This window comes from Panthera leo, chromosome D2, assembly GCF_018350215.1.
Source record: "Panthera leo isolate Ple1 chromosome D2, P.leo_Ple1_pat1.1, whole genome shotgun sequence".
Taxonomy (NCBI): domain Eukaryota; kingdom Metazoa; phylum Chordata; class Mammalia; order Carnivora; family Felidae; genus Panthera; species Panthera leo.
The window spans coordinates 17,706,822-17,723,032 of record NC_056689.1 but is presented as its reverse complement, the minus strand read 5'-3'; the positions used below and the strand labels follow the sequence as shown (position 1 = coordinate 17,723,032).

The following is a 16,211-nucleotide window of genomic DNA, read 5'->3' as shown; positions in this document are numbered from 1 at the left end:
AGCTCATTACGACGCCCCCACGAAGCTGTCACTGGGGTTCTGGCACTCTCCCCGTCTCGGGGAGAACCTGGTTCATCTCTGCTGGTCTTGATCCCTGGCCCTACTTCTTTTCCAGAACGGAAGAGAATCAGGCTTCCCCTGTTGCCGTGGCGTATCTGTAGGAGCAGGGCATCTCCGGGGACTGGCAAGTCACTCAGGATCAGGGTCTGTGATCCTTTGCTCGAACCTCCAGTTGACAAGCTGTGCTTGGAGAGGGTGGAGGGTGGACCCCTCATGGGGTCGGGGGTGGGGGGAGCAGTGCGGGAGGGCATGGTGTGCACTGGCTGAAATTATGCAGAATGAGCTTATGGAGATGTGGGACACCCCGGGGGTTGGACAGGGGACAGCCACTGGTGTCCGTAAAATTGAAGTGATATTCCCTTACCAGGGGAGGAACGGGGCCTACTGCAAGGAGACGGTAAAGGCATCGGTGCTGGGTTTGATGGGCTGGGGCTCTGCCGTTTACTGGCTTGTGTGGTTTGGGGCCAGTAACTTAATTGCACTGAGCCTTGGTTTCCTCATTTGTAAGGATAATAATACGCTATGTACCTCGCAAAAGGCCACTGCCTGTGATGAAAGCTGTGTATGTAAAAATCTTTTTTTTTTTTTTTTAAATAGCAAAGCTCTATGCGCGCGCTCTACGCCCCCTAGGCACGTGTGGCTGGTTTTATTTAACCAAAATTAAGTAAAATGAAAAATGCAATTCCTCAGTCACACCGGTCGCATTTCAAGTTCTCAACAGTCACGTGGGCTGGTAGCTGCTGTCATGGAAAGTCCGACTGGACGGTGCTGCCTTATGCCACCCTCGGTTTGTTCAGCCCGGTTATTTTCCAGCAAAGTCTGCCACCCGCCCCCTTATTGCCGCCTTGTGCTACCAATTTCCTCTCACGTGGCCTCTTACCTCGACTGCGGCTGGGAAAGGCCCGTGCGCCAAGGTGGTTCTTCTCTAACTGTGCGCCTTCAGCACAACTGACCCTTGCAAGAAACTCGCTTTTGTTTCATTCCAAAGCACAAATCTTGGGGAGGCTTGCGGGCAGGGGCTAGCATCCTGTGGGTCTTTGCACCCGTTCACTTCCGTGTGGTTGTAGAGTCTAAGCTCCTTGCGGAGAAAGCCAGGGTTCAGTCTGGTCCAGTCAGTGCCTGATGCACGTACAGGGCCACTGGATATTTACTGTCACCTCTGAACCCCTACACGGTGAGGAGGGCAGGGCAAAGTAACCCCACTCAGGAAGACTGAGGAGGAGATGATTCTCAGCCACTTGCTCAAGGACACTCAGAGATGATGTGACAGATGTCTCGCACCCCAGCCAATTCCACCCTGTGACATAACCACCTCCAAGGTGGCCAGGACGGAAGAGCGGGTCCCCAGCGCGCACAAGGAAACAGATGGACGAGGGCCCTGTGCTGTCCGGTTTTTGACTCCAGAAGCAAAATCCACTCTGGTTAATTAATCCCACTCGGATCCTGGCATTTCGAGCGAATCCTGTTAAAAGACTAAAAACCAAATAAGAAGAGACACCCCTTCCTGCAAGTTCCTCAAGTCCTTTCCACATGAAAAGTAGGTCTCAAACTAAGGGAGATGGGGGACAGTTGATGCTAAAACCATCAATGAAACAACAAGCAAGCTGGGTAAGAGAAGAGATGCGAGGTTTTTGTCTCACGTGAGAAAATTCCCCCAGGCCGCCTGGTGGTTAAGAAGGTGGGGTCTGGGGCCAGAAAGGCCGGGTTTAATCCCAGGTCTGGCGCTTTATGGCTGACCCCTTGGGCGAGGTAGCTTCCCTCCCTGTGCCTCAGTTCCTCACCGTGGAAGGGGCAGGAACACTGCCTGTGTCGTAAGGATGCGGTGAAGAGAAAGCGAGTAAAGCCGGTAAAGGGCCTGGGCAGAGAGCCTGGCACCGAAGCAAAGTACCCTTTCCGGAAGCCCTGAGGTGGCCATCGTCGTGAATCCACACATCGGGCTGAAGGGAGGAGAGACACTTTCAGATCAGCTGGTCCAACAACACAGGGTAGAGGACCTCCTTCCGAGTACCCCTCACCGACGCGCATCGGGGCGCTGCCTGGACACGTTCAGAGACATACAGGGGGTGGGAACCAGGGGTCCTTTCATCTGGGAGATTCTATCTTGAATTCTGGCTTCTGAAGCCCGTCCACCTCCAGTGAATGTTAGTTCAGTCAGCAGGAGACTGCGGCTTGTCATTTAGAACGGCTCTGTCCCTGCTCAACACGGCAGTCATTCGACCCCCTGGGGACGGTCTGGCCTCTCCACTTTGGGCAGAGCATCCCTGTGTCCCTTGAAGCTCACGGACAGCGCACTCGGCAGGCATTTGGTGCCCTGCCACCCCCTTCTTGGGGCTCTCCTGCCTGCCAACATCCTTACGGGGAACCCCAAGTCTCACACCACAGAGGCAGGTGGCTAGATCGACACATTCAAATAAGAGAAATCTGTTTTTGACTATACCATTTTTTTAAATTTTTTTTTTTAATGTTTGTTTGTTTATTTTGAGAGACAGAGACAGAGCATGAGCAGGGGAGGAGCAGAGAGAGACACAGAATCCGAAACAGGCTCCAGGCTCCGAGCTGTCAGCACAGAGCCCGACGCGGGGCTCGAACTCACAAACCGTGAGTTCATGACCTGAGCCGAAGCCGGACGCTCAGCCGACTGAGCCACCCAGGCGCCCCTACCATTTTTTTTTTTTTTTTTAAATTAGTAGACCCTTGCTTTCCTCAAAGAATCTCACGGGTCACTATAACATTAACTGAAGCGTTGGCCAGTTTTTTTCCCATTGGATTCCCAATCCTTCTGACGGAGTAGACAGAACAACACTCTGCACGGACAGTCTCCTTCTGACCCCACAGAAAGGCCACAAGGCTTCCAAGAGGAGCTAACTTAATGTCTCAGACTAAGGAATTCCAACCTCTCAATGACAGGACTGACTGTCCCCTGAAACTGGAAGTCTCATCGTCTGTATGAATCTCCTCAGTCTCCCCCACTCACAGGGAGGGTGCACACGAAGGGTAAGTGGGGCCCGTCCCCTTGGCTGGAGCCCTTTCTGAGAGACCCTCTGCAAACGGCCTCGGCTAGAGGGCGTGTTGGGGCTGGGGACAGTTCTTGGCCAGCCTGCGACACGGGACACAGAGTATACACCCTGGAGCGCCCCATAAGCCTCTAGCCTGGAAACGGCGGTGGCTGTACCGAAAAAAGAAGGCATTCGCTGCGGTCTCATGTGGTTACAATGTGTCTGGGACCCCAGGGGCAGCTATGTGTCAGGATTTTCGGGATCTCGCTTTATAAACGATCCCTGCCTGCTCCTTCCACTGCTCTTGAAACCTGGAGTCGAAAAGCCTCCGGATCCTCCACAAGACTGCTGGAGTACGTGCCGGGGTGCGGGCTCGCGAGGGAGAAAACGGGCCTCCCTTAGCCTCGACGGGTGTCCACTGCCGAGATGAAATGGGCGCTCGAAAGGGGAGTCGTGGAAATCCTTTCCATTTAGACACCCGTATGTGAGGGAAGAGAACGCCCCGCGCCGGGCTGTTCTCTCTTCCTCCCTTCCTCAGAGGGCCCTGGGGAGCAGGACGCGGGCTCCAGACAGGCCACAGTGCGGGGGGACCGCCAGCCCACAGCCTCTCAGCCTTGGGTCTTGGGACAAACGACTTACTGTCTGGGAGCCTGGGTCTTCCCACGTGTACTGCTCAGAGTGTCGTATTAGGCTCAGCGGGCGCCCCTCAGCGCCGGGCCTGCGGTGAGTGACATTGGCTCCTGCCCCAGCCCTTCTACCCGCTGCCTTCTGCGCGGGCACATCACACGCCCTGCTCTGTCCGCCTCGGGGAGCCTCTCCTGGCCCCCAGGTGCCCTGCCGTGGCCCCATAACGTTGTACGCACATTTCTTTTTTTTTTTTTTTTTTTTTTTTTTTTTTTAAATTTTTTTTTTTTTCAACGTTTATTTATTTTTGGGACAGAGAGAGACAGAGCATGAACGGGGGAGGGACAGAGAGAGAGGGAGATACAGAATCGGAAACAGGCTCCAGGCTCCGAGCCATCAGCCCAGAGCCTGACGCGGGGCTCGAACTCACGGACCGTGAGATCGTGACCTGGCTGAAGTCGGACGCTTAACCGACTGCGCCACCCAGGCGCCCCTGTACGCACATTTCTAATGCTGCACCTGTCACGCTGTATTTACGAGTGGTTTTAATGCATCTGTCTCTCCGACTAGAACGTTCACCTCTACGCCAGGGGGACTGCAGGAAAACCCTCGGCAGTAGAACCAGTTGGAGGTAGGGGTGTGTGTGTGTGTGTGTGTGCACGCGTGTGTGTGTGTGTGTATCACTTCTCTCTATTAAGAGAGATGGGTATTTATTTTAAGGAATTGGCTCACATGATTAGAGAGGCACGGTAAGTCCAGTAGAAAAGGCTGGTGAGCCAGAAGACCCAGGAAAAAGTTGCAGGTCAAATCCAAAGGCACTTTTCTGGCAGATTTCCCTCTTCTTTAATGTAGGTCAGGTTCCCCACCCCCCCACCCCCACGTTAAGGCCTTTGACTGATTAGATGAGGCCCACCCCTGACAGAGAGTTATCTACTTTACTCAAGAGTCTACCCATCTGTTAATCTCATCCGAAACACACCTTCACAGAAACATCAAGAATAGTGTTGGGCCACATATCTCCGTACTGTGGCCTGGCCAAACGGACACATAAAACGAATCATCACGACCTCTGAGCCCTGCTGATGTCCAGGGGTAAAACCAGAAAGGCCGGAGTCAGGAAGGGAGTGAGGTAGAGTGGGCACTCCCCCCACCCCTGGCACCTCGCACCCTGCAGAGCTGACGACAGACCGCCCTGGGAACTGTACAAGTGCCGGAAAGTGCCGGAAAGTGCCGCTTCCACCTGGAATGCAGACAGACGGCAGTGGGGCCGAGGATTACGAAGCACAGCCACTATCCTGATCACTCGGCTGTAACTGGGGCTCCACAGACCCAGCGGCTGGGGACTGGGGCCAAGCTGCCCAGGGGGAGCGTCATGAGCTTGGAGACACAGTGCCGAATGTGCCAGATCTCTGAGAAGGCAGGACTGGGCCTCCACGTCCCAGCGCTGGGCCCAGTGCTGCAGGTAACAGGTTCTCGGGAAGTATCTATTCAAAGAACTGAATGTTCCCGAGGAGGGGTTGCACAGAGTGAACCTCTCTCCCCTGTCCCCAGGGAGCCTCACTGCAAAGGACACTACTGAGGTGGCACGGGCCACCAGAGGCTGTGTAGGGACAGAGGGCCCAGGCTGCACATCCAGAGTAAATCCTGCTGTGGGACAGGTCCATTCTGGCAACTGCCCGAAGCCTGTGCTCAAGCCCACTCGGGTCTGGGGTCCAGCTGGAGATCCCAGCCCCAGGCTGAGCTGAGGGTCCCCCGAGCCCGCAGGGAGACTAGGATGGTCCCTCTGAGCAGATATGTTTGCCTGAAGCACATGCACTTTCCCTGCTGGGACAAAGGGATGCTCAACTGAATCTTCCCATGAATCCTCCTCTGGCTCAGGGGGAGAAGGGAGGGCAAGACCCCTGTGCCTGGGGCCTGGGGCGGCAGCCAGGCAGGGGCAGCGAGGCGGGGTCAGCTGTGACCGCAGGGCCGGCGGGCCTGACAGCTGGGAGAAGGTATCCCGAACAGCGTGGCCGGAGAAACCAGCAGGAGCCGGGATCTGTCCCTCGGGTGCCACATCCGGTGTTCGCCAGCCCCCACCTCCTCCTTTTGTGCAGTCCGCACCCTGGCCGATCCCGGCAGGCGAACACCTCACACCTCCCCTGTGGCGGAGCTCGGCCACCGCTTCTGAAACCCGTGTCAGCACCTGCCTGGACCACGGCAGAGCCAGGGAGCAGGTGGCAATGCCGGCTCGAAGGGCCGCCCGCGCTCCTGACCAAGCGTAATTTAAGCAGCTGGCTGTTGGTGGCCTGTGAAGAAGGCTTCCTCAATACAGGGCAGTAGGACAGACACCTGGCAGGTCGGGGGCGGGAGGGGGCTTCCGGGACCACCACACGGTGGGTTCCGGAGAGAGACGGCGGTCACCTCGTGTGCCCCACTCTTTTGGTGAAGTCTCTGGCCGACGCTGTCAGGGCCCGAGCCTTGATCAGTGTTTGCTGCTGTTAACCGAACCAGAAGGGCCGGATAGGACAGAAAGGGCGGGCAGGGAGGTGCCGGCCGCCCCAGTGAGGGGGGAGCAGCCCCGCTGGAGATTCTGGGGAAGGCCCACGAGGAGGGGGAGTGAGCCGGCTCATCACTGCGAGAACCGTCTTCCCTTGGCCTCCCTGGGCCCAGCCTGGGGCTCACCTGGATGATGAAGCCGGTGGAAGAACACTGCCTGACCCAGAGGCTGAATTTCCGCTTTTTCCTCTTTCGCAGTTCCCGCTCTGTGCACGTGGCGATGAACACAGGGTCCTCGTCAATCAGGGGTTCGTGTAGCACCTGCCAGGAACGAGGGAGCAGAGAAGCTGAGCTCGGGGGGGGGTCATCAGATTTGGGCTCAATCCTAGTCTCTGCCTTTGACCAGCTGTGTGACCTTGGCTAAGTCACGTTTCCTTTCTGATCCTGGGTCTCCTCATCTATAAAAGGGTAGCAGTTTCAATATTTACGCCAGCGATTTGGGGAGAACTAAGTAAGAAGCCGTAGGCAAGGCACTTAGCACAGGCCCTGACATATAGTAGGTATTTAGTAAATGGAAATTTGAAAAAGTAACTGAAGGGGCACCTGGGTGGCTCAGTCGGTTAAGTGTCTGCATTCAGCTCAGGTCATGATCTCACAGGCCGTGAGTTCGAGCCCCGCACCGGGTTCTGTGCTGACAGCTCGGAGCCTGGAGCCTGCTTCGGATTCTGTGTCTCCCTCTCTCTCTCTCAAAAATACATAAACATTAAAAAAAAAAAAACTTAAAAAAAATTTTTTTTATCTTATTTTTGAGAGAGAGAGAGAGAGCGCGCGCGTGAGTGGGGGGAGGGGCAGAGAGAGAGGGAGACAGGGAATCCGAAGCAGGCTCCGAGCTGTCAGCACAGAGCCCGACGTGGGGCTCGAACCCCTGAACTGTCAGATCAAGACCTGGGCTGAAGTGGGACACTTAACCCACTGAGCCACCTAGGTGCCCCCCAAAAAACTTTTTTTTTAAATAAAAATAAAAAAAAATAAACAGTAACTTAATTTTTATTTTATATATTTATAAGATACACATTTAATCTCTATACTTATATATGTTAAATACATTTATAATCATCTTATTACAATAATAATTATATATATATAATATATAATATATAATAATAATTATATAATATATATAGTTATAATATATAATTATAATATATAATTATAATTATATAATTATATATTATAATTATAATAATAATAATTATTATTATTAGTGGCCGAAGGTCCCCAGGGCAAACTCTCACTTGGTGGAGGGATCTCCAGCAGGGGCCCTGACCTCTAGCTAGACATGCCCACCTGTCTTCAGGGAACACCTCTCCCCTGCTGGGCAGCCCCAACCGCTAAAAAGTTCTTTCCCTCACGGACTCAAAATTTACCTACATTCTATCTGAGCCTATTGATCTGCCTTCTGTCCCTGTGAGAAACAAAAGAAAACACACACTATTTCTGCAGGTATTCCAGACCGTGCTCATGTTGGCCCACAACCTCCTCGTATCCCGGGCCGAACAATCTCTCTTTAAAATCCGCCCCTGACGTGAATCTGACGCCTGTGGCCTTGTGGCCGACACCCAGCCTCTGGCTCTCCTCCACATCGTCACGTCCTTCCAGACGCGGGATTCCCGAGGCGATGTTCACACTTATTTCACCTATCTCTATTTCTTTATGACATGCTTATTACGATGCGTTCAATGACAAGACTCTAAGGTAGAAAGAAATGGGATAACAAAAACAGGCTCCAAGGAGTGCTCAAAGTTTTGCGTCTTTAAAAGCCAAAGCTTTTGGGAGGAGACTTTTGGCTCAATTTAGGAATCTGCTACACGTCTCCGCCAAGTCCAAGGTCAAGCTCAACTGTGAATTGGGGGGTGTGGCTGAATTTCATCGAAATGAAGACTGTGGGAAGCGACGGGATTCCAAGAACCCTCCCCAGCGCCCTAGATGAGGGGCCAGTAGACTACGCTGGAGTCTGGCCCACCACCTGTTGTAACTGAAGTTTTACTGGGACCTGCCATGCTCACTCACTCACATATTGTCCACGGCTGCTCCTGGACTCCAACGCCAAAACGACAAGATGCATCGGGACCGTATGGCTCGCACAGTCTAACGTACCGACTGTCTGGCCACTGGCAGAAAAAGTGTACCAACTCGTTCTCCACCGGTGCTTTGGGACCTTTAGTGAACAAACTAGTTACCCGGGATCCTACCGACGGGTGAATTCTGATTTAGCGGGTTTGGGGCAGGGCCGGAGTTTCTGCGTTGCCGACAAGTTCCCAGGTGACGTCAGAACACGGTCTGACAAGGGCAGACTGGAGGACAATACTTAGCGACTGCGATGTGGACGCTATCCTCTCAACCTCCCATCAGTGCTACCTAGAATTCCATTTAAAACAGCAACAGACTGGAAGGGTTCAGTGTGGCCCCCTTCAGTTTTTCTGTTGTTGGACGCATGTGGACGTTACACCTGGCCCTGCCCGTCTTACGCTTATGAACGGGAGGGCTGAAGAGGCTGCCGGCCACGGGCCCTCACGCCTTGCTGACTCTGTGGGCTCATAGAATACTCGAAACCCCATTTGGAGCCACTGTAGCAAAATGGACACCCCCTCCCCCACCACCGTGGTGCTCCATTTGAGCAGAGGGGGAAAGGGGAAAAGGGCAGAAAGGAGTCCTTTCGCTGCCCGCGTATTCCCTGCGCCATCAGGCCTACTGGAGAAGCGTGTCCTACTCACCCCCTCCGAAGCCACAGTACAGAAAACTGCCCTCCCTCCCTCATCTTCAGAAAGCCAGCGTACCTCCAGTCTGTGTGCGTTTACCTAAACTCAGGGGCGCGTTGGTATTTCATCGCATGCCTCACCAAAGCAACCTCTGCGTGAAAACTACCCATGCCGGAAAACCACTTCTCTCTCCGCCGGGCTGCCCACCGGCCAGCATCTCTCCGCTCCCCAAGTGTACTTCCTGAGTCCCCTTCTGTGCATGACAAGCTCATTTTGGGGCGTGGCAGTCGGTTAGGGGAGAGGAAAGGCAAAGCATCCATTTATTTACTTGTATAATCCCTCCCTGAAAATATCCTCCTACGGAACCTGTCCCCACTTTTGAGGACATGACGCATCTCTCTGTTTGGCACTCGGGTATACACACGCGTGCGGACAGACGTGCGCGCGACTTGTGGCTGCGTGGGTTACCGGTAGACTGAGAGCCGTCAGCTTTCTGAAGGCTCTGCGAAAGCTTCAACTCATCCTGGAGGGTCGCAATTTGCTGGAAGGGAAAGGCTCCAGAGATGGCGGGGCAGAGGGTGCGTGTCGGGGGCAGAGTATGTGTGAGGGAGCAGGACGTGGAAGGGACGCTTGGCAGCCAGGAGCCGAACCACCCACACGTGCTGGAGAACTGTTCCAACCGCCCTCAGCAGGCAGCGTGTAGACCCTTCAGAGGGGCCCTGAGGCTCTGGGGTGCCAGATGGCCAAACTCACTGGGCCATCACCTTCCATCCAAATGACCGTTCCAGAGCCCATGCAGGGACTTTTCATGGAGCAGAAAAGCTGGAAAACCAGGACACCTTTACGGTTTCTAGCGTCTTCGGACATCCAGATGGCTAACAGACACATGGAAAGATGCTCAGCATCACTCATCACCAGGGAAATGCAAATCCGAACCTCAGTGAGATACCACCTGACACCCGTCAGAAAGGCTAGCATGAACAACTCAGGCAACCACAGATGTTGGCGAGGATGCGGAGAAAGAGGCTCTCTTTTGCGTGGTCGGTGGCGATGCAAGCTGGGGCGGCCACTCTGGAAAACAGCGTGGAGGTCCCTCCGAAAACTAAAAATAGAGCTACCCTATGACCCAGCGATTGCACGACTGTTTATGCAAAGGGTACAAACTGCTGATTCAAAGGGGCGCATGCACTCACCCCCATGTTTACGGCTGCGCTATCGACAATAGCCAAAGTATGGAAAGAGCCCAGATGTCCATCGACGGATGCATGAAGAATGTGGTAAATATATACAGTGGAGTATTACTCGGCGATCAAAAAGAATGAAAGCCTGCCATTTGCAGCAACGTGGATGGAAGCAGAGTGTATTGTGCTAAGTGAAATAAGTCAGTCAGAGAAAGACAAATAACCATATGATTTCGCTCATATGTGGAATTTAAGAAACAAACAGATGGACATAGGAAGTGGAAGGAAAAATAAGATAAAAACCGAGAGGGAGACAAACCATAAGATACAGAGAACAAACTGAGGGCTGCTGGCAGGCCGGCAGGGGGCGGGGGTGGGGTGGGGGGGCAAATGGGGGATGGGCATTAGGGAGGGCACTTGCTGGGATGTGCACTGGGTGCTATATGTAAGGGATGAATTGCTAAATTCTACTCCTGAAACCATTATTATGCTAGATGTCAACTAAGGGGGACTTAAATACAAGTTTTTAAAAAAAAAAAGAAATTCTAGCTTCTTCAGTCAAGGAGGACAGGAAGCCTCTCCAGGAGGCAGATGCATTGCTGAGAAGAGAAGCAGTGTGGGAGCCAAGCATACTGTGGCCGATGCTGGAGGTCAGGGGAAGACGCCCCTCACCCCGGCAGGCCCATGGGACGGAAGGTCCCGCCCCACACAGCAAGGCCAGCGCTTTCCAGGGCACGCAGGGTCCAGCTGCTTCTCTGCAAAGGAAGGGGGTACAAGGACTTGTAGGAGCCCCCAGCTAACAGGAAGACCTAATCATGTTCAAAATCAGTCACACGCTGCAGTTCATGATTTCATCCCCCTCGCCTGACTCTCTCGTGCCTACGGGCACAGAGCTGACTCAACGGTGCCCACAGTCAGGAGAAGGCAGAAGGAGAGGAAAATGCCATCTGATTATCAGCCAACGGGAAAACGGATCCGAGGGCCCTGGGACGTTCCCTCTGCCTCGGGTTCCTGTCCTTTGGGCGGAGTGTACTGGGTGTTCTGTTTGCCCCCAAGACCCACTTTCCACCCCTCCTACGCCTTTCCACCCCTCTTATAAACCACACACCATCCAGGCCTCTGTTCCCGGCGTTGGGTTTGTTTGGCCAACCTGGAGGCCTGAGCGAGAGAAGGAGGAGGCCCCCTGCCTGCCCGTGCCCTCACCTCTGGGCTCCGAGGCCCACACCCTCTCCTCGGCCCTCGGCTGATACCAGTTTCCCACTGCTGTTACCAGTCCTGTCACGTCCCTGCACCCTGACCACACGCCATCCACAGTCCCCCGCATCCGGTCGTCCTCAACTGCCCTTCTAGAACACAGGACTCGTTTCCTGCTGGGACCCTGACCAACACAAAAGGCACTGGATACCAAGACGGTAAGCCAAAAGAAGACACAACCTCACAAACACAAAGGTAAACACGAAAATCAAACACAAAGGATATGTTAAAAAAGAAAAAAGGAGAGAGGGGAAAAAACCCTCCAACACGACCAAGGAGCCCTTCCCCAAAGGAAGACTTATCTTGGGACTCTCTTCTTTCTCTCGGCCTCGCCAACCCGGAAACAAAGAACAGACGTGGGGGCAAGAATAAAGCGAACGTTGTCCCCGGGCTCTCAGCGGTCCTGGTCTCCTCGCTGCGCACCTGAACCACGCAAGGGAGGAAGGCCGAGCTGCCCGCGCGGGTTGCCGTCCAGCCACTGCTGGCTCGGGAAGGTGCCAGGCCCCCTCAGGGCACCCATGCCTGGGCTGGGAAGGGACAGGCCTATAATCTCAGAATTGGCTGGGAAGGGACAGGCCTATAATCTCAGAATTGGCTGGGAAGGGACAGGCCTATAGTCTCAGAATTGGCTAGCAGGCGCCACAGTGTGCCCCCAAGCCACCCCGGGCTCCAGAGACACACGCACACATGGTGACCGCCCTGGGCACAGGTCTCAGGGTATCCGATCCTGCAGGTTCAGAAGGCAGACAGCACGAGGCCGGTTCACAGCAGCACACAACACACATGAATATAACCCTGGCTAAGGCTGGCCTGGTCCCGGGACTAGAAGGATCTTCAGCAACCTTATCCTGCAGCTATTAAATAGCAATCATCCAAGCAGCCGGCTGTTTGGTTCTTGAGAGATACTCAGCCCACAGCTTCCTCCAGGGGCTCTTCGAATGTCTGGCCCCAAGGATGGTCAGAATACTGTATTTTACCCCTTGCATCCAGCCAGAAGGGCCCCAGTTTGGTTCATTTTCAACCAAGCAAATATTTAGCGCAGCAAAAACGAATGTGCCCGGCCCTGTATTTGGTCCTGCAAGGCCTGTGGAGGGCAGGGCCTGCATCCCCAAAGGATCCCACCTCCTGTTTGGAAGGTCAAGACACAACTGGGGACAAGAAAGACTGGCACTCGGCTGCCCTATAAATAGTGGGGGGGGGGGGGGAGGGGGGGGAGGAAAGCGGGAACCGCCACGGCCCATGGGCCCTGCACTGGGCCCAGGAGACTCGGTAAGTCTGCTAAGGCAGAGAGGAGGGAAGAACTTTCTCGGCGTCAGAAAGAGCATCACAAACACCTGGAAATCATAACGAGCCCAGCACATTCACAGCACGGCAGGGGGAACGCTTCCAGAAATTGTTTTAAGGCTCCCACAGACCTGAAATAGAGTGAGATCTTCCCCCACAAAAACCCTGTGATTTTCAGCCGCGCAGAGAAAAAGGCAAGATACAGAGACAGGGAAAGAGAAAACATCGAAAAGAATTTGAGGTTTATGAAGAAGGCCCTTGGAGGAAACGCACGAGGAAGAGTGGGTAGATGGATGGCTACTCAAACGCATAAATAAAAATGACGTCAACTTTGGTTTCCACACTGCACAGGCCAAAAGGAACTGGGCTCACGTGGGCCGAACACGTCCTAAAGTTTTGGTTAGAGGCAGCTCGGGAATGAGCTGCCTCCTCAGTTTGCGAGGCCAGCAGAGCAGTTTGGAGGACGATTCCAGAACGCCTATCTCACCACAGCCAAGTGTACTGGCCACAGGTCGACACCAGAAGGCAGCCGCTCAGGAGCTGAGGGCACACAGAGCCTTCTAGAACCAGTTAGGGAAGTTGGGGTGGTGTCAGGGGACCCTAACAGACCTGGGGCTCTATGGAACCCTGGTCCAGAGGCCCCGCTGGTGACAGTGTGCCAGGTGGACCCCCCGCCCCCCACCTGAGTGACTCCGGGTTACCTGCAGGGCGACTGAGATCCGGCCTCCTGGCCTCCTTCCCTCTGCTACCTACGAGGCTTCAGCCCTTTCCACCACCAACCCGGGAGTACATCCCTACTCAGAGAACACAGGAAAGTGAACCATCAGAGGTTCTTCTTAATCTAAGAATATTGGGGCGCCCAGGTGGCTCAGTTGTTAAACATCCGACTTCCGCTCAGGCCGTGATCTCGCGGTTTGCGGGTTCAAGCCCTGCGCTGGGCCCTGTGCTGACAGTGTGGAGCCTGCTTGGGATTCTCTCTCTCCCTCTCTCTGCCCCCTCCCCAACTCGTGCTTTCTCTCTTTCTCTCAAAAGAAATACACTTAAATATATATATATATATATATTTATGAAACGTACGAGCCTGGAAAACACGTTATTTGGAAAGAAAGCGCCATTACGGGGAGGGGGGTACGGGAAGGGGGACAGGCAGCGGCAGAACCCCGCTCTCTGAGGTCTCTGTGGCGTGGGGCCGTGAGTCCATCACTCCCCTGCACTCCGAGGAGGGCGGGAGAAGGCAGGACGGGGGGCGGGGGGCGGTCCCGGGGCACCCCCGCGGCCGATCTCACCTGGGTTTGGGAAGGCCTGAAGGCAGAGTCGAAGCCGTTCTGCAGGGAGTCGAGGAAGGGCTGGACCTTGTAGAGGCCGTGCGTGGTCTGGCTGGAGCGGAAGGCCACCACGTGGAAGTACTTGAGGATCTTCTCGAAGCGGGCCTGGCTCATGACCAGGGCGAGGCTCCTGTTGCTGTAGAAGCCGCCGCTCCAGATGCTGAGGACCGACTCGCAGTGGGAGATGCTGGTGGAGATCATGTAGCCCAGGAACGCCTTCATCTCCGTCAGCGTCACCTCGGCCCAGGCGCCGTCGCTGCCGAAGCGCTCCTGGAACTTCTTGGCGTACATGTTCGTCTGCACCACCATGTTCTTGAGCACGTTGTCGGGGACAAAGAGCTGGAAGAAGTCCATGGCACTGGCGCTGGGGGGCATCTTTCGGGTTGGACCTAAAACGAAGGCAGGCCGGGGGTTCATTGCCGCAACCACCACCGCAGGGTGCACCCTGCCCCCGCCCCCTCCCAACGCAGCTGGCTGGCCTGAGCCCCTCCCCCCCCCCCCCCCCCCCCCATGAACTTCGGTCCCCTTCCCTGGACAGCGGCACGCGCGCCCCCTGCCGCCCGGGCCCCGCACCTGCAGGTCCTCCCTCCACCGTGCACCCCGGGGCCCCGCGTTCTTCCCTGTCCAGCAACTTCAGAGAAAGGGACGCGCGAGCCGTGGGAAAAGACCCACGCAAGGGCACACTGAACTTAACACAGGAGCTCCGCCGTGGCTTTCTGCCTTTCGTTTCGCTTTCTTGTAAACTGACTTCTGTAAGTAAGAATGCTTTCACCCCTCGGGGCCTGAAAATTTCCACCCAGGAGAGGCTGCAATGTTTATCTCCTGGTGCTCTCCACGTGGCAATTTGGAATTTATTGGTGAATACATCTGAAGGGGCTTGTTCAGATAATTTCACCAAGGTAATAAAAAGCTCACAGTTTTGGGGCGCCTGGATGGCTCAGTCGGTTGAGCGTCCAACTTCCGCTCAGGTCATGATCTCACAGCTCCTGAGTTCGAGCCCGGCGTCAGGCTCTGTGCTGACAGCTCATAGCCTGGAGCCTGCTCCAGATTCTGTGCCTCCTTCTCTCTCTGCCCCAACCCACTCGCATTCTGTCTCTGTCTCTCTCAAAAATAATAAACATTAAAAAGAAAAAATTAAAAAAAAAATCTCACAGTTTTGACTAATGCAGGGACAGCGTTCTGAACTACATACACACACATCCACCCATAAGAGATACGGCTTTCAATCCCAGTGTCTTAAGTCAGGCTAACAAGATGTAGAGGTTTGTAGGAGACAAGCTTTTTTTATTTAAAAAAATTTTTTTGGGGGGCACCTGGGTGGCTCAGTCGGTTGGGCGGCTGACTTCGGCTCAGGTCATGATCTCGCGGTCCATGAGTTCGAGCCCCATGTCGGGCTCTGTGCTGACCGCTCAGAGCCTGGAGCCTGTTTCCGATTCTGTGTCTCCCTCTCTCTGACCCTCCCCTGTTCATGCACTGTCTCTCCCTGTCTCAAACATAAATTAAAAAAAAAAAAAAAAACCGTTAAAAAAATTTTTTTGAAGTAATCTCTACACCCAACTTTGGGGCTTGAACTCACGACCGGAGACCCCGAGTCCACCGACCGACGGAGCCAGCCAAGTGCCCCCTGAGGAGACCAGCTTTGCAATTTCTAATCAAAGCCGGGCATGCTCTTCAGAATTTTAACCACCCCCCCTAAACCTTTCTCTACTACTGATTTAGGCAGTCTCTGAAAAACACGTTTTTTCACAGCAAAATAAGACAATGTACACCCAACCGCCCAGGTTTCAGATCGGATAGAGTGGGGAGGTGAAACCCTGAATTCACATCTAGCTAAATGCACAGTCTTAGATAAATTCCCTCTTTCCCACAAGGAAAGCGGAACACCTGCTTCGCAAGGCTGTTGTGAAAACCTAGAGACTTATACTGAGATGTTATCAGCAGAAATCCACTGCCCCGGGCTCTGGGCTTTGGAATGCTCAATTGCTCTCATGTTGTAGAAAAAAACCCTGAAGCCCGGAGAGTGAAGTGACCACCATACTCACTGTCACCAACCAGTTACTGGAAGGGCACCAGGCGGTCCTGGTGCCACTGGCACCTAACTGCTCTCGGAGCAGGTGGCCCTGGCTGCAGGGACGGCGAGGCCAGGAGACAGCGGGGCCCCGGTGAGTAAGAGCGGCCTGCGGCCTACAGCCCCACACCCACTCTTTAGTGGAAATCATCTTATTTCAGGGAAGCCTTGCACCCTCCGGT

The 16,211-nt window shown here is 54.3% G+C and overlaps 1 protein-coding gene across 2 annotated transcripts in view; it reads right to left on the bottom strand.

Moving 5' to 3' along the window:
* Nucleotides 1–16,211, bottom strand: part of PGBD5 (piggyBac transposable element derived 5) — a 107,418-nt gene that overhangs the window by 19,273 nt on the left and 71,934 nt on the right. For both annotated transcript variants that reach the window (XM_042908875.1, XM_042908876.1), the window contains exons 2-3: nt 13,923–14,350; nt 6,345–6,479 (exon numbers count right to left, since the gene is read on the bottom strand). In XM_042908875.1, coding sequence (XP_042764809.1) covers nt 6,345–6,479; nt 13,923–14,350 — 563 coding nt within the window. The remainder of the gene's footprint in view (nt 1–6,344; nt 6,480–13,922; nt 14,351–16,211) is intronic.